The following is a 21,398-nucleotide window of genomic DNA, read 5'->3' on the forward strand; positions in this document are numbered from 1 at the left end:
TGAGAACATTATTCCATCCCCACTGAATGGTCTTGGCAGTCTTGCCCGACGGGATTTACCTTACAATTGTAATTGGCTGTATTTTTCTACAACATATCTTATAATTCACGGGATCTTAGATTTGATAAAGTATGGAACATTCATCCCCTGAAATAAGAGTCTCTCTAAATGTGCATTTTTTGGAAGTGAAAAATCTATTTTCCTTCAGTAATACTGACTCCTTGAATACTGTGATAAGGAAAAACTGTCATAAATACACATATTTTCTTATGATAGATAGTTTAAGGCTTGAAGGCTTACACACAACACTTATGTCATTAAAAGTGAATGAAGTCTGTCACAAAAGTAGCAATATGACTGTAATGATCATGAAGAAAACCCATTAAGTCTACAAGCCAGGTTAAATGTGCCTGGAAGTTAGATTTATTTGACAGTGATGTAATCACATAAGAAATAGTAATATAAGCACCATAAAAATTTCCTTAATAAAAAAATTTAGGGGATTTTCAGAATCCAGATTTAAATATGTATTGTGCAAGATATAAAACAATTAATAAACTCGATTGTTTGGGATTAACTTAAAAGTTTGAGAAATGCAAAAATCAAGTCTACTTTTGTATCAATTTCCTATTGCATGTCCTGATGAACCCAGTGACAACCACAGAGTCTGAAGACAACGACTCACAAACATACTGAGATCCGTTTAATAGTTTTTGAAGATTTTTTTCCTGTAAAATGGCTTGTATTTCCACAGGTACAATAGTGAAGAAATAAACTTTTCAATTTGACATGAAATATAAAAGAACAATTTTACAAATATATCCATAAAATTTAACTGCTCATAACACTATACATGGTAAATATGACCACCCCTTAACTTCTAGACTATTTAATACAGAGAAGCAATCTGTCATCCCAGCTAAGAAATAGCTTTCCTTTCATCCAGCTTATTTTTGTTTAGAAACACATTTAGAAATAGTTAAGTAGAACTGGAAAAATATTTGTTTTTCCCTATGTTCCTCTAGAGGATTCTTCATGAGGGCAAAAACTTACTCAAAAGGATGTAAGTTTTACTAAAAAAAAAAAAATACTGAACCTTCTTTTGTTTTACTACTTCAATAATGCTTACATTCTCTTAAGAAGATCCTGAAGTTGTCTCATTGGCCTTTGAATCATAAAGAAATGATAACAGAGCTGTGCTCTGTTTCCAGCACTGAAAGAACATCATGCCCTTAGTCCCCAAAGACTAAACTATTGGGACATAAGATCGACAGCCAAGGGAATGGGGCTGGATTTGGCTTAAAACCAAGGTCCTGTGGTTTGTCTCTAAGAAGTTCCACTGTTATGAGGCAACATTGCATGAAGATAACTAGTTTTCACCCAGCATTTACAATGGTGCAATCACACACCCTTTCATGCACATCCAAAGAACAGAATGGCTTCAAAAAAGAAAAGTTGAGAAAAATCATAGAATCGCAGGTAACAATTCTATATAACCTATATTACACTTAAATTAAGTAGAAAACATGCTTTAAACTCTCAAAAGTGCCCAAATAACAATACTGAGCTCCCAAATAACAGAAGTTTGAGTTTTTCTATGAAAGCAAAAAAATAAAAGGCATTGAAGCTTTATGAAGAAAGGAGTTCTCCTCAACTTTCCTAATACAGTATATGTAATAACTTAAAATAATTTCCCTATTGGTACTGGAAAATAAATTCTACTACAATCATGTTTTTGCCAGTTCCTGGCACATTTCTGCATACAGATTCATTAGTCTCCTTAATGAAGCCCATCATTTTTCCAATGGCTTTCTCCTTTCTTTAAACCCTAACCCTGAAATTCTATAACCAGTTATATATCACATGGCTTCCCTGAGGCACAAAGTTACCAAACTCTATAATTAACTATCAAGGAATGATAAATATGCTATTTATATTAACAAATTTTAATTCTTTTGGGCCACAGTTAGGGGGAAAAACTCCAGAAAACTTAATACTTTACTCTGCAGTGTGAGCTGTAGCCCTTTTTGCAAAAAGCTGTACCAAATAAGGGAAATGTTGAGAGTTGCAGCATGCATGACCCGGCAGCACCGATTATTAATAAAAAATTCCAGACTAGAAAAATACTCAGAGTTGTACTCCATTCACTCTGAATCTTTTTTTTTGTTTTTGTTTTTGTAGTAAACTGACATAAACAACTGAAAAAAGTAATAATTCTATGGGAATACATCACTGGGGCTTTACTTATGGAAACCTACTCACAAAAGGCATTTTAGGCCAAGATCAAGATGATTGGTCAGCAATTTCCTTATGTATACATACATACAGGGGAGTGGGACTCATTCTTTAATGTGACGGCAAGCAAGAGTAAAAACAGAGGTGACCTTTCAGAAGTTAACTTTTCTGAATTGTACTACTCTACTTTGGTGAGCTAGAGTTCTTTATTCTCACAAATCGCTTTTAACTCTGGAAAAAAATCATAAAGGAATCTCATTAGTCAAAATTCCTACTACAAGTGGCTAAGATTAGCATGGTTTCCTTTCTGCAGATTTGCCACCTCTCTGCGGTTCCTTAGGGTGGGAGGGGACCTCACTTGGAAGCCAGAGGAAAAGTTAATGGAGCTGAAAGAGGGTGGTTCACTGTTACCTCTTCTAAGAGCTTGGAAATCACTACCCAAATTTCAACTTACACTTAAGGTATCTGAGTTCACTAAAAGTCCAAAACTTTTCAGGTTGGAAGGTAACTGTATTTTTGGGCACATGTCACATGCAGAACTACTAGACTTATATGTTGCTTTTGAAATGGAAAATTATGATGTACATAACTTTCTGGAAATTTTTTTTTTTTTTTTTTTTTGGGTAGGTAAAATCCAGCCTGTTTGGATGCAAGACCACTTAGCTTATAAGATGCTTTTAAGGTATCAAGAATCCTTTAAACCATTTTCTAGCCACATAGGAAAGAAAAGGAACAACTGCCTTCTTTATCATTCTTTGGAGCCCAAAGAATCACAAGTTGAAAAGATACACTCTATCAGTGAAAGCTAATCACTGGTGACTCTGGCTAAATCAAAAGGCATTCAATATATTATTCTAGGTAAGTCCTTTTTTTTCTTTCATTTTCTGTCTGCAGGTACAGTAAGCTATACAGAATAGAGGAAGCTATCAGTAAGAGGACTGTTGTTGAATTTTCGCATCATTTAAAAATTACCCCAAACCAAACCAAAAATCCTCATCCTAAACAACGATCTCCATTGAAAAATAAAGCTATTTTAAAACTGAGAGGCTGAACTTTTAAAATACTAAGTCAAATTAAGCAGCAGCAATCGTATCACTTTAAGGAAAAAGGTACTCAAATAGGTTAGAACGACTGCAAATAGGCAAAATATCTGCCAGGAGGCAAAACATGGAACAACCAATTCAAGTATGGATATAGTATATTAGAATCATATAAATTATATATATTTACAAAGGTTAAAAAAAGGTCACCCAAATCTGCAAGAGTCAATTTAAGAGAATGTTAGTTTAAATAAATACTTGCTCCATGTGGCAGGGATTTACTTTATCTCAGCCAGCTGCTACCAGTCCCATGTCCAGAAGGGTCTGCACACTCTGGGAGCAGTGATGTGACTGGTACCGAGCACAGAGAACGAGCATCCGAGAATTATTAATCAGATGAAATGAAACTAACAGAGAGGTGTGGTGGAGCTCATATGAAATTCTGATTTAATTATTCCTCAGTAAACACTCATTTGCTCGCTCAAAATCAAGAATTTCAAATGATCTCTGCAGATGTACCACTTGGTGTTGTGTGTATCTAATGATCACATTTAAATTTAGTTTGATTTGCAAACATTTTCAAAACTTACAGGGCTCTGTGAGCTGCAAGGGAAGGTGACAGATGGTGGTGAGGGAGTGAACAAAAATGACTGCATCATTGTGATCTGTTGTTTTTAGGCTCACAGAATTTGGCTTTCTTAAGGAAGAAAAAAAATCTATAAACCTTATGAAACCCCAACAAGTGGTTTTAAGAAGTAAAAGCTTATTTTTAATCATCCTTAAATCTTAAAACAATTCAGTAAGCAAATAAACTTGGTGGTCTAGTACCTAGGCCATGTCTGCTGCTGTCATAATCACCCTCAGTTAAGTGAATTCTAAGAGCTGACATATTTTCATCAACCAAACAGTTCTGGCCATGCAAGATGAGTATCAGTGACAAATCGTATTAGGCAGAAATAACAAAAGGCAGACTAAAAAGTTATGGAAAATTCTTTGTTTGAAATGCCACGTATGTGATGAATGAGTGTATAAAGTAAATTCCACTGAAGTTAAAAAAAAGCCCACAGTATATGAATATCATCTCCCCCTAAATGAGAGAAAAATAAATCGGAAAAAAGTCCCAGATTTCAAAACAACCACCTGTGGCTAAGGTCTCCTATGCACCAGTCACACTGTATAGAGCTGCCCCTTTGGTATCGGGTCAGAGTCTGGCTATTATCAAGTATTTCCAGACACCGCATGTCTTTCAGGTAACGCCTGTATCACGCAGCACTGAAGGTTGCACATTAAATGCCAACAACTTTTGAATAAATTTCTTCTACATTTGTAGAATATGACTTAAAGTCTTGTCCAAGTTTAAAAAGGAAAAAATCTGGTTAAAAACCCAAGGTTAAAAATAAAAGCATGGCATTTAAAATCCAATTATTACAAAGGTATTATGGTTTAATCAAGCAGACTTCAATGCCGATGCCGCTGTTCTGAGCATGCAACACACCACTGGTATCTGTTACACTCCTGCCATGAGTCATCACTGTGTCCCCTCTTTTGTCCCAGCCCTAGTCCCCCCTCCCCTTAATAAACAGCATTACAAAAAGGTAAAATCTAGAGTTAGTGGCAAAAATCTTCACAGTAACTTGTTAATAAAGTCGTAGATGGCTGTCAAGGGCATCAGTCGACGGGACCTTGGAAAATTAATTTGATGCAGTTTTGCTCCCCGACCAGCTGCGTCGCACAGAAAGGGCAGGCGGCATGAAATGCGTGAGTTCCGTGAGGCAACGGGATCTGAGACCAATATTTTGCAGACTTCTCCGAGCACACATGTCCACAGGGGGTGAAAGCATGAGTTGGGGGTCCTGCGTCTACATAAAATCCCGCCTCGCAGCCGAGCCAGAGCGGCACATAGGGGCCCACAGTCCTGCACATGGGACACTCCCTCTCATTGGCCTCTGTGTCGCTCCGGTGGCCCCAGTTGTGGTACCCGTGCACATGGCCACAACTGAGATAAGCCCAGGGCTGCTTCTCCTCCACCACCTCTTTCCTGTTGATGCTGGGGAAGGCCAAGGTGTTGAGCCCCACGGGACACTGTGGCCGCGCGGCGTTGATCTCCTGCCGGAGGGCTTCTATGTGTTTCTGAGTCGGGGTGTGAAAAAGGCCATCTGCTGTTCTCCAGAGCAGAGTGGCTCCGCACAGGTCAATGAGGGAGCCGTCCTGCAGGACGTTGGTCTCACTTTCCACCTGTAAGTTTGAGAGACACGCCTTTTAAAACCAAAATCCAGCAAATCTCTGGAGCAAATCACTCCAACATTCTTCCCTCTCAACATAACCAAAAAATCATCTTTGAAGACAACACAGGGAGGCAATTCATCCCACTAAAAACAGGATGGGGGCAGTAACCCAGCCTCCCTCAGCCTTGGTTTCCTCATTTGAACACTGAATATAACACACACATGCTACATGTACGAAGCCTGAGCGCAATATACCCAGCTTTACATGTTCAATTAACGTAGGGATTATTTTAATGAACTTCACACATCATCCTAGATTTTTATTTTTAACTCCTTAAATTGGTAACACAATTACTCAATGATCTCATGAGGATGGGGGAGACGTCCAAACAGTCCACTCAGTGAAGATTCATTCTTATTTCGACCAGAGCCAGTCTAGAAAACCCTTGGGGGCCTGTAATCATTACAGCAGTGATCCAAAACACTCCTGGTAACCCTTTGCTTCCTCCACACTTCAAATCTATCTTTCATCCTTCATTCCTGAGGTTTGAAGCTGAACAGTTCAATATAAGCATCCCTTTTTAGAAGGGCATCTGTGCTACATATCAAGTGCTTCAAAGACTGATTAACAGCTGACGAGAAGCAGCGGTAGGCATGGTCAGCAAGAATCTGACCGCCGCCACATGTGCTGGACGTGTGCTAAGCCTCGGGGGTAGCAGAGACCGAGGAAACCTCTCCCCGTCCTGCTGAGACCTGCTCTGCTGCAGTGGGAGGCAGACACGCCTAGAGCCGGGACCAAGGGAAGGTCAACAAGCGCTGCGAGAGGACATGGCACCACAGTGGCTGCGAGTGTGGACTCTGGGTTTGAACCCTGGCTCTGTCACTTACTAGCTGTGTGACCTTGGGCAGGTTAAGCTCCCTGTGCCTGTTTCTCTTTAGTAAAATTGAGATAAGGTGGTTATGTTAGATAAGTTAATATCAAGTTTGTAGAATAGTATCTGGCACGCAGTGAACACTCGGTAAATATCTGCGACTATTACTTTGATGAAGATACTCAGAAATGATTTCTAAAAGGGTTTTTCTTGAACAGAGACTTGAAAAAGATGTCAGGAGTCAGTAGGGAGGATGGAAGGAGGGCACACCAGAAAAGGCAGGAGAGGCAAACAGCAAGTGCACTGACGGAACGGCAAAGAGTTCAGTGAGGTTGAACCGGTAGTTGAACAAGGCTGGACGGAGCTCAAGGTGCTGGTGGGCAGGACAGAGACCCAGGCTAGAGGGCGAGGCTGGTTTTAGGCGGCCATAAAAGAACTGACTTGCCTTTCAAAAAGGTCACTTCTAGCAGTTTAGAGAATGGATTGGAGGGGTGTAAGACCAGTGGCAGAGGAGACAGCTGGGTTTTCCTCTAGGAAGAGAGGGTAGATGCACCTCAACACAGAGGGTATAAATGGCAATGGGCACGAGGTGCAGGGATTAGATGGTAAGGATTTGGACTTGGTGGCACTTAGCTCCTGATTTGAGGAAGAAAGACTTTTATATTTCTAGTTGTCTAGGTAGAGTAGGGCTTTCCACAGCCAGGGAAATAAAGGAGAAATGGCAGATTATAGGGAAAAGATAGCTAAGTTCGGTTTTGGGTGTGTTGAACGTGAGGGTTGTGCAGAGTATCTGGAGTGGCCGTGCACACCAGGCACATGTGAATGCAGCGTGGGAGACAGACCAGGTTGGGAGATACAGCTAGGAGGTATCGGCACCTGCGGGGAAGCCATAGGAATGGATGCGACTGCCCAGGTAGGGTCCTTGTGGGGCAGAGAGGACTGAGCACAGAGCCAGGGGTGCACTCCATTAAGGTTGGGGTGGAGAGAAAGACCGGTGTGAAGGAAAGAGGGAAGAATGGAAAGAACCAGAAATGTGAATATTTGGTTCAAAGGACCTTGCTGATTTTCCACTGCCCTCAAGATAAAGCCAAACTTCTTAACATGTTTGAAAGGTCACTCCCAATGTGCCACTCGACTTCTCTAGCTATAACTCTTCCCTTTCTTACTTCGAACCAGGACTGCCCCACGCTGAACCAGAGGAAGTGGAGTCCATGAACTCACGGACTTGGATTGCCCACGGCAGGTGCAAGAGCAGCCTCTGCCTAGAATCCTCCAACCCAGCCCCCACAGTCTAGCTCGAGTCCTAAGCTGGGGAACTCCTACTCATCATTCAGGTCTCACTGGGATGTCACTTTGCCCTGGAGGTTTTCCCTGAATGGAGAAATCAGCCCCTTCCTAATAAGAAAGTACCAAATATTAGCAGTTAGAAAAACTTAAAGTCTCAATAAAATGATAAATCTTAATACTGCACAGGACAAACATTATGACCCCTTCCAAACAGCCTTTTGTAGGTTTGCTGAAGCCCCCTCCTCACCCTAACGCCATACTGAGTACCCCACGGTCCCCCTGGGAGTACCCCAGCTCCCCTCCCTGGCTGACCACAGGCTATCCTCAGAGGAGGTCTCAGCTCAGGATGTAGCTGTGTCTAAAGAACTGAGATTTGGTGGTGGCCCTGCCTCTGGCCGTTAGACAACTAACTCCCTCTTTCTTCCCTGTAGGGCAGTTATTGGTAAACAACAAAGTCTTATCATAAATGTGGAGTCTGTGGTCTTTTATCTTCCACGTATCCTTGACTCCCACATCTAGGGCAGGTGTCTCTCCCTCTCTGAGGGACTCGTGTACCTTCCAGTACTGTCTCTATGACTGTGCTCATCACACAGTATCTGTTGATCTAATGATTTGCTGTCTAATCTGTGAACTTCTCCAGATTACAGAACTTGAGGGCAGAACCCTGGACTTGGTTGGTGTTCACTGTCAGATCCCAGCTCCTGGCCTCTGCTTTGTAGTAACAACTAACCAATTATGGAGCGTTACTGTATACAGCACTGATCCACTCCTTTCCAGGTACTGGACTGACTTAGCTCTCACAAAAATCCCACAAGACGAGTACTAGTATTGTTCTAATTTAATGGATTTGGAAGCCAGGCACAGAGACGTAAGTCACTGATTCAAGACCACAGAGCTACTAAGTTGTAAAACCAGGACTTAAACCTGGTGGCCTGACTTTGAAACCATTAACATACAATGACTGCTCAAAAATTAGCCTGCTTCCCCTCTTACCTTTTATTTCTTGTGTGCTATCTCTACCTGTGAACCAACGTGTAGTTTTCCCCTAGAATACGGTATGCAGGAGGTAGCATGGTGAAGATACACTCTTAGCCACTGTGTAGAAGCATGGATTCAGATTTTACTTTTTAAATTCTACCAAAAAAGAAAAGCTAAGTGCAGGCACAGAGACTGAGTCTGTTGTGGAAGAGACAGTTAAAACACGGTGGTCCCTACATATCAACTAAGCACAATACAGAGACATCAACCCCCATCTACCACTTATTAGTAAGTGACTAATGTTTTAAAACTCAGGTTTCCTCATCTGTAAATGGGAACAATAACACTGACCTCATAGGTTGTTTTAAGCAACACCTGAGAATTAATGTAAAGCACTTTGCAGAGCCTGCACACAGTAACTTTATTGCTATTTTTATGATGTTATCTAAAATTAGGTAAGCAAATCCATTTAACCAAATTTACTTAATTTTATACAAAGCCAGTAGAGTTTAATAAAATACCTCAAATATAATTTAATAAAATACTCAAGGGACTCCTAGACTCCTAGAGTATTATAAATGTTACCATATGTTGTCATTAACTAGCTAAATGAGTAGGACACAATTCAAAGTCCATTCACCTATTTATTTATTCAGGGGCCTAAGCGCCTGAAAAGACATTTCCCCCACATTTAACTAATTTTGTTGACTAAAGAAAGTACTAAGGTTCCATCACTTGTTGTAATGATGAAAAAACCATGGCAATTTGTTAAAAACACATTAGTGTATTAATTCATATTAAATGCTGAGTACAATATTAATACATCATCTTCCACCAGTACTAGCTCCACTCTGTGAGAGCCAGGGGCATCTACAACTGTTATACCAAACAAATATTTTGGGACTTACAGTAGCTCACTTTATATCCCATATTTCTGTATTAGACTGCAAATGACAAGTACTGCCAGAGACTGTCCCCAGAATCTAATCTCCAGAGAGACATAATTTATATCAAATGCTACCAGCAACATGTATAGGACCAAAGAGCCATGAATTGAAACCGAAGCTCAAAGAACCAGTAGGCTTTCCTCGCAGGCAGAGCCAAACTGCTCCCCAGAGGTTTAACAGGACGAGATGGCAGGAGGATGTATCTGCTCAGAGTCTCCCCCAAGCCCAAGATCAGACTGATGGAAACCTTTCCTACTGGCCAGGCTAACAGTGTGCTACTGAACAGCACAGCACAATTTCACACAGACCTAAGTGTCACTCACAGGGACTAACTTCTAAATTAGTCTCTGTATTTAACACAACCCATTAATACAAGCCATTTTTGGAGTTCTTTCTTTTTGGTAGCATTGTAAAATTCTCTGGCACACACAGCTGTCTGAGCTGGGTCACTACACAAACAATAACCAGTGTGGACAAGACACTCACCCTGTGACACGCCCTCCTGGACAAACAAGCCTCCCACGGATTCCTGTGTATGCTTCATACTCACCCAGGGAGGCAGATGCTCTGGCATAAACCCTTTCAGGTGAGAGCCGTGTGGCTCCCCACAAGATGGTACAGAGTAGTAAGTGGGCATCCAGACTCTCCGATAGGGAGACCTGAGTTTGAATCCCATCTACTGCCACCTTCTAACCCTGTGACACTGGGCAGTATTTGACTTCTCTATGCCACACTGTCCTCATCCATGGAACAGGAATGATTCCCCTTCCCTCATAGGGCTGCTGTGCGGATTAAGTGAGCCGACATCTGAAATGTGAATGCACTGCCTGTGGCCAGCAACCAGTGACTGACTCTGTACTCTTTCTGTTATAATGATCAATAACCAGTTCAGCCAACCTCGGTCAGTTTTGTGTAAAACTATTTGATGATCAGAAACAGTTATTTGGAAAAACTGCTTTCACATTTCCTTCCCTATTTAAAATTTCTTGAGACTGTTTAACCAAAATTTATTGAATTTGCTTGGCTTTCTTAAAAGTGTTTCTCATATTTTATTCAGCCATGATGCTCTAAGACTAGGCTTTACTGTACGTGCAGAAGCTGTGCCTGTAGCCAAACAACAGTATAAAAGAGATATAAAAATAACAGTTCCCTGAACAAAACCATCCAGCAGAGAACAGCAAATCAGGTTAGTAAAACAGTCCCCCTATCTTCTTTTTCCAGCTTAGAAATATTTGGTGACCCTCTTTCTCTCTGGAAAGTGCTAGGGTACATCTTCTATTCCCCCTATACATTTTTCTACAAGAGTCTTGAAGAACTCCCTCTTTTCTAGCTTCTAGAAAAAGACATTTGTTCTCTTGTTCTAGGTTCTACCCAATAATCAAAAGCACGGGAATGGACAGTTTACTAAGACTCTTTCAGTGGCTGTGCCACATGGCTGTGGCAAAATCAGAAACCCAAAGTTTCCCATTTAAGGTATTATAATAATTCTTCATAGAAGAAAGGGTTAAAAAACCAACTGATTTAGGACATGATGCTAAATGGTAATATTTACAGGAAGATATTAATATGTATGGCAGGTCAATGCAGAATATGAATCATAAATAAAAGTTTTAACTATCTTTTTGGGGGACAATATAGAGAATTCTGTATTAATTTATGACTATGAACTCAAGGGAAAAAAAAGCTACCATAATTATTTCTTAGTTCCAGAAAGTCTAGTAAAAAATTCTTTAATTCATAATTTTCACTAATTAGTCTTAGACAGCTCAGGATTTTTCCAAATCAGCAAATTTTTACAATAAAAATAAGTTTATTCTCCTTACAGTCATTTTAAGTAGAATTTTGTGGTGAGGTACATAATAAAAGATTATGCTCTTAAGGTGGTTAAGTAGCAGAAGATAATTTACTTCCACTATGGGAAAAGCTTACAGGAAATAAGGCCATTTCCCTGTAACTCTCAGGTGCTTGCAGAATTCCCGTTCTCCTGGTTAGGGTACACGGCACTCGTACCCACACACAGGTTATGAACTGCAGGAGGGATGATGGTCCTTGAGTTAGGCTTTTGTAGTTTGGTACATTTTCCAGAGTGGAGCCCACTCACCAGCTTTCCCCTCTGCTGGGCCGACCTGGTTTCTCGCAAGGTGTACACGTCCCCACAGACAGAGATCTCGCGCCAGACCCCAGGCTGGGACTCCTCGGTGAAGCCCCCTCTTGGGTGCATCACCAGGACACCATTTGTAGTGAGCCCATCCATGTGACCGTCGGGGTTTTTCCATTTTGCTGCTTTTTCCTGGAGAACAGAACATGGAACAGAAAACGATTGCTAAGATGGCCTTAAAGCTGAAGGGATTCTGGAATTTCTTTAAAATATTGTAGGGGCAGAGGGGGAGAAAGGTATAAATTTTCATTTTCTATCTAAAGCTAATAATCACAAGGATAAAATATGCAATTATTCTAACAATATAAAAGAAGTGCTGAAACAGATGAATGCTTTGTCACTGGATACACATTATATTCATCTCAAGAGCTTAAAAAAACTGATGCCTGTGTTTCTTTCTCAGGGGTTCTTTTTACCCTCCCCACATCCCCTTGTGGCTCTAAGAATCTAGTATGTTCTCTTTCTTCAGTTGTACTTGTATGGTGCTCTTTTCCTACTGTCTAAAAATGTTTCACATGTACTTGTTATGGGGATACAGAAGAAAGAAGAGTCATTAAAAAAATGACCTCATGTTAAAGGTACAAAACTCAAAAAATGTTAAGCCAACAAGTTGCGGCCATTATGTTTTCACGCCAATTACACCCTCAAAAGTAGGCGGCATGAGCAGCACGACATGATGGCAGGAGACACTCCTGGTGCCTGTACCACAGCTCGCCAGCACCGTGGTGACGGAGCCCAGACTGTCCACCTGACTGAGGGCAGATGCTGGTTGGGGAGAACCAACACCACACTGCCCCCCCTCCCTGATGACTGGTGCAGGGATGGGCATGTGACAGGATTCTGGCCAATGAGACACAGGTGATGTCTTCCGGAGGTCTCAGGCAAAGGTTTTTTTGCTCTCAGAAGAGACAAGGAACTAACAGTACCTCTGCCATCTCTTCTTCGGCTGGAAGTTGCCAAATGTTAGGGGACATCTGAGTGCCGTGGCCAGCTTTGTGGCCCGCAGCAAGATCTCCCCCGAGGAAGCTGGTTGCACTATGGGTGGCAGAGGGCAAGACAGAAGAACCCGGGGCCCTGGAGGTCTTAGAGCCACTGAGTCACCCAACCCTGGAGCTGGCCTTCCTTGGCGCTTCTTATTACGTGGGACAATATTTTTTTAATTTATTGTTTACTTTAGACCATTTTCAGTGTTTTCTTTTTTCTTGCAAAAATATCCCAATTCAAAAGAGAATTATATTAAAACTGGATGGATATTCACTAAAACTTTTGGGTTCATTTACAAGGAAACTGTAAAAAGGCAGGCATTTTAAATCTGTTTTGTTCTCTGTGATACTATATTGATAATACCCAGTACAGAACACAGCAAACACTCAATAAGACATTTTTCCATGAATGAATAACTCACTAAACATTTTCCGTTAAGTCCTTCTGATCTAGATTTTGCCATTTATTTTTCCCTCTGAAATAAACCTCTTAACTACAATAAATACATTATGTACAATGTTAATACACATACTTTAAACAAAGTAATTACTGTATATATTATGATTAATATAACAAATATAACAAATAATGCTTTAATAATTTTCAGATTTTTAATGATAGCTTTTCAGACTGGCTACTTGAAAACTAAAATCTCAAAATCTAACTAGAGGCAACATACAAAGTAAATTTCTTTGCCCCAATTTTCTATGTCATAATAATAGATGTTTTTCTTGGAACAATGAACTTATTAATTAACAGCACTTACTCCAAGAAATATGTTTTTGGAAGAGTCAAATCCAGCTGCAAATATCCGTGCTGTATAAGGTTCATTCCTGTCACACACGATCCTGCAGGCAAACCTGGATATGGTGCTTTGTGTGATTTGTGCTTCATCGTTGTTCTGACTTCCAGAAATTGTATCTGTCACGACGAAGTCGATAGGGCTTTCCGTTGATCTGCCAACCTAAACAGATCAAATGCACTCATGATCCACCTGAAAAATATCAGCTTACCATATTTTCTTCCCACAAATGGGTGTTTGGGATCGCTTTAACATTCATTATCTCTGCTCTGAAGGTCAGAATTTAATGATACACTTTCAGTTGTGTTCCTTTTTCTATTTAACTAATGGAGATACTATGGCAACCAACCATCAGATTTAAAAAATATTTACTTTGTAATTTTATTGTAGTAAGAATACATTATGAGATCTACCCTCTTAAATACATGAGCACACATGCAGTAACTGTTGACCATAGGCACAATGTTGTAAAGTAGATCTCTAAAAATTATTCATTTTGTTTAACTGAAACTTTATGCCCACTGATTAGTCCATCATATTTTAAGTATTAAGAGAAAGCTCAATTAAGAGGAAAACATTATCTCTTCTGCCATACCTAGTTTTTATCTCTTGGATCCAGGAAGAAATACTACTTTCACAGCAAATTATTCTTTTGTTTTTTTTCCAGGTGGAAAAGATTTTAAATAAACAAAGGAATTCTTGCCTCCCACTCTCTTGCCCAATTCCACAGAATGGTTTTCTCTAAGTACATGCAACAGTGACTCACAGCACTGAACAGCCCTAATCCAGACAGAGAGAGAGAAAATAGCTATTATCAGTGCCTTAGTGTATATGAGAATGATACAGAGTTGGCTCAAAGTTTGGGATGTAGTCAAACAAAAGATTTTAAAAGCTGGTCTTGGCAATTTCAGTTTAAATTTTTAAAAAACTCTCTTGGGGAAGTCTAAAAAGGTGCCAATAATATTATATTGGCTTACTTTTCTTTGTAAGATTTAGATTTAAACACTGACAGGAAGAATATATTTCATTAGGAAGGTCTTAGAGTTCTAACATAGCTTTCCCTATTCAATAAATTCAATATTGCTCTCTTGTGAACTAGGAAAAGTATTTGTTTACAAATAAGGAAATCCTCAAGATGGAATATTAAAACATTTATGTAATGCTATTCTATGAAATCTCTAACTGGAAAACAGTGATAAATGTTTTATCTGTCAAAGAGACTTAAGTTAAAATCATTTATACATAAATGAATACCTTCTTGCTAAATATGACATTAATGTTCTCTCCTACCAATAGCAACTTTGATTCCAAACCTGCAAATGAAAGGAATGAACAGAGCCTTGAGATGTATACATATAAGGCCCCCAAAAAGTCAATTTCCAAGGCATTTTTATTCTGATTTCAAAATTCCATAGGCAATGTAATACATTTTTTATCCAAGTGAATAAAGTGAAAAAAAAAATCTTGTATCATTTAGCTCTGCCTGTTTCCTGGAACAATTATTAAATTTCTTTTATAAATCTCACATATACATTCTCATGCATAGACTATCTCTATAAAACCAACAGAAAATAGATATATATTTCTCCTTATTTTTTGCAACCCTTAATTTCTTGCCCTAATGAAATATGCCTGGAATAAACTAAACCATTAGTTTCACTGAAACTCATCAACTTAAACAGATGTATACTGCTTTAATGCATGCATTTCAGGTTTAGAAAACATATAACTTGTTTAAAAATGCAACATAAAATCTAAATTAGAGTATTGTAAAATCATATCATACAATTCGTCTTTCTAAAGTTGCTCGGGAACAAGCCCATGCTGAACCTTCATTACAATGAAGTTTAGGAGTGAAATGTAAAAAGTTCTAAAATTCCCTGGTCACCTCACAAAATCTGGGGCCTTCAGAATGACACAGTCTCTGTCTTCATTTTTGTCAACCTCCACAGAAGAGGAAAAAGACTTTTCAAACTCTAAGCTCAAAGCTAAAACCACCATCTTCTAAAATGTCCCACAACTGTTCCTTCTTGTTTACAGAAATTACTCTCTTCTAGAAGAACCACATTCTGGCTTCAACCAAATGTATCAAATTAATGTCTTGGTGAATTAACTGAAATTGACTGTAAAACAAGAAATTTTATTCTAAGTGGAACACAATGCTAGGATCCATGATTTTAAGTCATGACACTTATCTGACTGGTCATATAAGATTTGTTTATCAGTTCACTTCCATTTAAATCTAGAGAGTGCCAGTAAAATTTTATGCTTTGGGACATAAGCTTCATGTTGCTTTTGCCAGGAAAAAGTCTAAGTTACTTTCCTACTGAAAAATCACTCAATGCGGAAAACTTGCAGCCTGTATTTTTTTTTTTTTTTAATATTGGATCAACTCTACACTATTTGAAAGGCAGTCATGTAGACAAGCCAAGATGTTTCTGAATTTCGTCTGATATTCATACAGTACACCAGCCAAGATGCTTCTGAATTTCATCTGATATTCACAGAGTGCTGATATAGTGGCTATTCATATAGTGGCTCTAGTGAGAATTTTACTCCATTCAGTACTTAAAATTTTACATATGTAAGAAAAGTCTGGGTTTGCTGGGTATCAGTTGAAGCCAGGACATGTAAGATGATACTGAAGCACTGGGAAGGGCCTCCCTCATCTTCCCCACCAATCTCTCTCTACCCTTCTCTCTGTATCTGCATCTTTATTTTCTGACTTCCCTCCTGTAATAAGAATGAAATATTGTTGCTCCTATTCAAGAGCAATCTCTCCACTAATGCTTGGTATCCCAATATTCTCCCTTCCCAAAGATTTTGCTCCTAATATTACCCCCTTTCTCTCCTGAATCAATTTCTCCCTTTCCACTGGATCATGCCATCAGCTCTCAAACACATTCTGGAGCTTATCAAACTCTAAGAACTATTTTTTGTTATTGTTTTCTTTTATTTTGAAAATTTCAACCTGTTACTGATAACTTTAAAAAATAATTAATAAATAAAATAAATATAATAATATAAAATAAATAATATAAAATAATATAAAATAAAATAATATAACTAATATAAAATAAAATAATATAAAATAAATAAAATAAAAATAATTAATAGAAAAATGATCATCTGGCTTGGATGTTTCGGCAATACAAAGTTGCTATAAAAGTTGCCAAATGCTTCCTCTCAATTTTGGTACTCATCTCATTCTGTATGTTAACAAACGCTTCGCCACTTGGCAGAGCACAGTTTGAGTGGCCATGCTCTGAACTAGTCTCCCCTCTTTAAAAATGCTTTCCTTTGTCTGCAAGCAACCCTCAAGCTCTAGCCCCATTTCTTTGATTCACTTAACAGCAGGACTTCTTGGAAAACCTGTCACTAGTTACTTCTTCCATTTCCTTACCCATCTCTTTAACTTCCCTTCTCAACCCACTCCAACTGGGCTTCCTTCTCCACAACTCTACTGACACTACTCATGCTAAGGTTCCAACAATCAATATATTGCTAAATCCAGGGCTTTAATGAGCCTGGTACATCAGTATCTGGTATTAAAATAATGAAACACTTCTAGGCTAGATGGTAAATAGCTCCCTTCTGTTCTCTTTCTGTTCTCTTCCTAGACGACATCATCAAATCCCACTTACTAGCCAAAAAGCCTTGATCTCTTCCCTGAGCTTTAGACTGGCACACTCAATCTTCACCTGTGTGTTCAGTAAGTATCTCGAATGTAACATGTTCCAAACAGAACTTGGATTCTCCCTTCAACCTCTAGGTTTCCCTGTTAGTGACTGACTGGAATCCAGTTTGCTCAAGCTAAAAATCAAAACCCAAGAATTATCCTTGATTCTTCACTTTCCTCCACGGCCACATTAGCCCTCTGTAAATCCTGTCAACTGTACATGCACACACAGACTCAATCCTTCCACTTTTCCCACCTTAGTTCCAGTTATCATTATCTCTTACTTAGATTCCATTACCTTAGCCTCAAACTAGTCTCCCTGTTTTCATATTAAATACTTGGCTCCTAGATTCTTCTCCATACAGTAGGTTAGAGAAATCTTATAAAAATGTAAATCAGACTATACCTCCTCCCTGCTTAAAATCCTCCAACAGCTTTTCCCCAAACTCCTAGAATAAATCCCAAACTCTTTACCTGACCTGAAGGACCTACCTGCCCCAGCCTCCACCTACCCCTCCAAGTTCATCTCATTTCACTTCCTCCCTCCTCCATCACTGCACTCTTGTCGAGGGGCCTTTGCCCTCGCTGCTGCCTTTGCCTGGACTGCTTGCTTACTTGGCACTGTCTGCCTCCTCCAGAATACAGGCTCTGTGAGAGGGCAGCCTTAGCTACCTATCCCCATAACCAGATGAGTTTCTCACACAGTAGATGGTCAAGAAATTAAAATAATGAATGAAGGATTGTGACAAGGAACTTGAACTGTATGAAATACACACACATGCACACGGATGTGCATGTATAAGTACAATATTTTAAGAAAAAGCTATTGAAAAATGTATTCTTTAACATTTTTCTCTTAACTATATAGATGTTAATCATGTTATCATCTAAAACTACAGTAAACCGACTAAATTAAAAAACAAACAAACAAAAACTCAAAATGTAAGGCATTGCAGCACCCAGGTTCAGAGCCTGTGAAATTGAGATCAGAGGGAGGAAGGACCATGAACACTGGCTGCAGACTTGGCCAGCCCACCAGCTCCTGTGGGTAAACGCACTTGCCACACTCTACTTCATTTTGTGGACTTCATAAGACATGTTGTCACTTCCTCTGTCCCCTTCCATCAACTACTTTCTCCTTTATGTTTTACTGTCTTGTTAGACTCTTCTCTTTTTCCTTTCAATATTTACCTCTACTCCAGAAAATACTTAACAAAATCTTATTCTGATTATATTAACTCAGACTTCTATCACACCTAATTGATCCCTTAAATTCAGATCTAACAAGGCCTGTTTTTGGTCCATTCTGATGTTTTACTTTTAAATACTCAACCTAGAAGTCTTTTTAATGGGAATGGCTAAAATGAACAGCCCTTCACATTGAGGTCCACACTGGACAAATGGGAATGTTGTGGTGCTCTCTGCTCACTGAATTTTTCAAGGGTAGACTTTGGACATATAAACCTGTTAAAAGGAGGAAAAATTTAAAACAAGTTTGTCTTTTCAAGGCCTTCTGAGAGTTGCTTAATTTTCTGCTTAAAATGGTCTGACATTAATCTTTCAATATGTCCAGTTAGTCTGTCAATAGAATCAGGTTACTTTAGTAAAATGAAAACGTGTTATGTTTTCTTAAGAAATACACAAATTCTTGTTTAGCTTACCATGCTTTGTTTAAAGAGGTCTGAGTTGGTACTGTGTAGAGAACGAAGAACTCAGGAGTCCTAAATCTTAGTTCTGCAGCCAACACCTTTTCTGACCTTAGTTTAAGTTACTTTTCTTTTCAAAGGCCCAGATTTCTCAGCTATGAAATTAAGAGGTTGGCATATATCAGTATTTCTCAGAATGTGGTCCATGAACCCCTGAGGGTCCCTGAGACCCTGTCAAGGGGTCCCAAGGGGTCCAGTCCACGAGGCAGAAATTGCTTTCACAGTAATACGAAGATGCCAATTGCTTTTTCCACCGTGTTGATTTTTGCATGAATGGTGCTAAAGCAATCGTGGGTAAAACTGCTGGTGCTTTAGCATGAATCAAAGCAGTAGCTCCAAGCTGTCATTGTATTCTTCACTGCTATGAACTTGCAGTTTAAAAAATTATTAATTTCATTAATTCTTCAGTGTTTTGATATTCTTCGTGACAAAATAGAGAATACGCATAAAGCACTTAGAAGTTAATAATAGAAAGCTGAAAAAGTTCAACTAAATCTTCATTTTGCAGAGATGCGAAAAAAAAGAAAGTGAACAATTTGAGTAAAATGTGATTGTACAACAGTGAAGAGTGCACTGTGTCACAACATGTCACTAAAGAATACTACATGAAACTTTGAAAAATGACTAAGAAACAAGATTCTCCTGAAAGGAATTCAATGTCTCACACTTTAATAGTGCTTGACTTACCTACATGTGTCATCACAGTAAGTTGTTGATTTTAAGTGGTAAAAAAGTATCACTGACAATTGTGAAATATTCTTGATTCACTTTTTTAGTATAAAGGATCTTATCTATGCAAAAAATCTTATAAATCTTTACTATTACTGGTAAAAAAAATCTTAGCAATCTTTCCTGCTATAAGTAGTGAAAAAAAATCTTATAAATTGAAAATGCATAATTTTGTTAAGTATTAAAAAATCATTATGAGGTTCCATAAAAATACCAAGGTAAGTATAGGCATATACTTATTTAGGATGAGATTTTCTTTGGTAGAGTAAGAAGAAAAGACATTTAGAAGATTACATAATGGAATGGAGAGTTAAACCACTGTTAAGATTTTGCCCATTACAACGTATACTACTCAGGTGATGGGTACACCAAAAGCCCAGGCTCCACCACTATGTGATATATACATGTAATGGAATCCATCTTGTAAATCTAAATTTTTAAATCTATTAAACTAAAAAAATTTTGAAAAAAGACTGCAATGTCTGAGTTGCTAGGCTCTCTCCTTTGCAAAAAAAAAAAAAAAAATTTGCCCAAATACGATAAGTCTTACTCTTGAGTTCAAACTGGTGCTTAAATAACTATTTTTATATCTATGACTATGACTATGTCTGGCTTTCATCTGTCTGTTTAGGATTGGTTAGTTTTTTTAAATAGCTAATACATTCACATGGTTCCAAAATCAAAAAGTATAAAACATCTCCGTGTAATATGACCTGCCCAGTCCCCTTCGCTACAAAGGCAACTGCTTCAGTAATGCCTTGTTTATCCTTTTGGAGATTTTTAATAATGCATATAAGCATTATTTAAACCATTTAACAATACTAATTCAACATTTTATAATTAATGTAATATTCAATATTTATTTAACATTATTTAATTTATTAATATTTAACATTAACCTTAACTGAATAATACTATATTATTCAATTTATTTAACAATAAATTATTTATTTATTGTTAATAAAAAATAATACAATAACAATAAAAATATTTATTTATTGTTAAATAAATAATTTATTTAATTATAAATAAACTGGCAGACTCACTGAATAGCTGTACCCAACTTTACTGAACTGTTCCCCTTCTGAAGGATATTTAGGTCGCTTCCAGTCTTTTCCTATCAAGTAATGCTTTAAGTAATAACTTTGTACAAACAACATTTTACATGTACATAAGGATATCTCTGAGGTCAGTCTCTAGAAAGGGAAGAGCTTTATAAAGAGAAGAGCTGAGTCAAACCATGCACACATTTTGTATTTTTCAGAGGTATTTCTAAATCACTACGCTGCAAAGATTATACCAATTTATAGAATGTAGGAGAGTGTCTGTTTTACCCATAACTTCAACAAAACCTTTTGGATTTCTGCCAGGCTGATAAGTGAAAAGTAGTATCTCTATGTGATTTTAATTTGTATTTCTCTTTTCATAAGTGAGGTTGAGCATATTTTCTTATGTTTAAGAGCTACTTATTTTCCTTTTTTGATGAACTGTCAAATCCTATGCCCATTCATCTATTTAACTGTATGTCTTTTTCTTAGTGATTTCTGTGAGTACTTTATTATATTTGGAATACTAACCCTTTGTGATAAGAATTGCCAGTATTTTCCCCATTTGCCATTTGTCTTTTATTTTTACTTTATTATATTTTGGCCACACAAAAATTTAACTTTCTAAAAAAACAAAAGGTATCAATCATTTCCTATATGGTTTGTGGGTTTTGTCTCATAGTTAAAAAGTTCTTCCTTACTTTAAGTTA

The 21,398-nt window shown here is 38.2% G+C and overlaps 1 protein-coding gene across 2 annotated transcripts in view; it reads right to left on the reverse strand.

Annotated features, from left to right (window-relative positions):
- Positions 1 to 465: 465 nt before the first annotated feature.
- The window catches only part of PELI2 (pellino E3 ubiquitin protein ligase family member 2), a 159,205-nt gene continuing 138,272 nt past the window's right edge, over positions 466 to 21,398 (reverse strand). For both annotated transcript variants that reach the window (XM_045566622.1, XM_045566623.1), the window contains 3 exons: positions 13,493 to 13,690; positions 11,686 to 11,874; positions 466 to 5,510 (listed from right to left, as the gene is read on the reverse strand). In XM_045566622.1, the coding sequence (XP_045422578.1) occupies positions 4,944 to 5,510; positions 11,686 to 11,874; positions 13,493 to 13,690 (954 nt within the window). In that variant the 3' untranslated portion in view covers positions 466 to 4,943. The remainder of the gene's footprint in view (positions 5,511 to 11,685; positions 11,875 to 13,492; positions 13,691 to 21,398) is intronic.

This window comes from Lemur catta, chromosome 1 (assembly GCF_020740605.2).
Source record: "Lemur catta isolate mLemCat1 chromosome 1, mLemCat1.pri, whole genome shotgun sequence".
NCBI classification, from domain to species: domain Eukaryota; kingdom Metazoa; phylum Chordata; class Mammalia; order Primates; family Lemuridae; genus Lemur; species Lemur catta.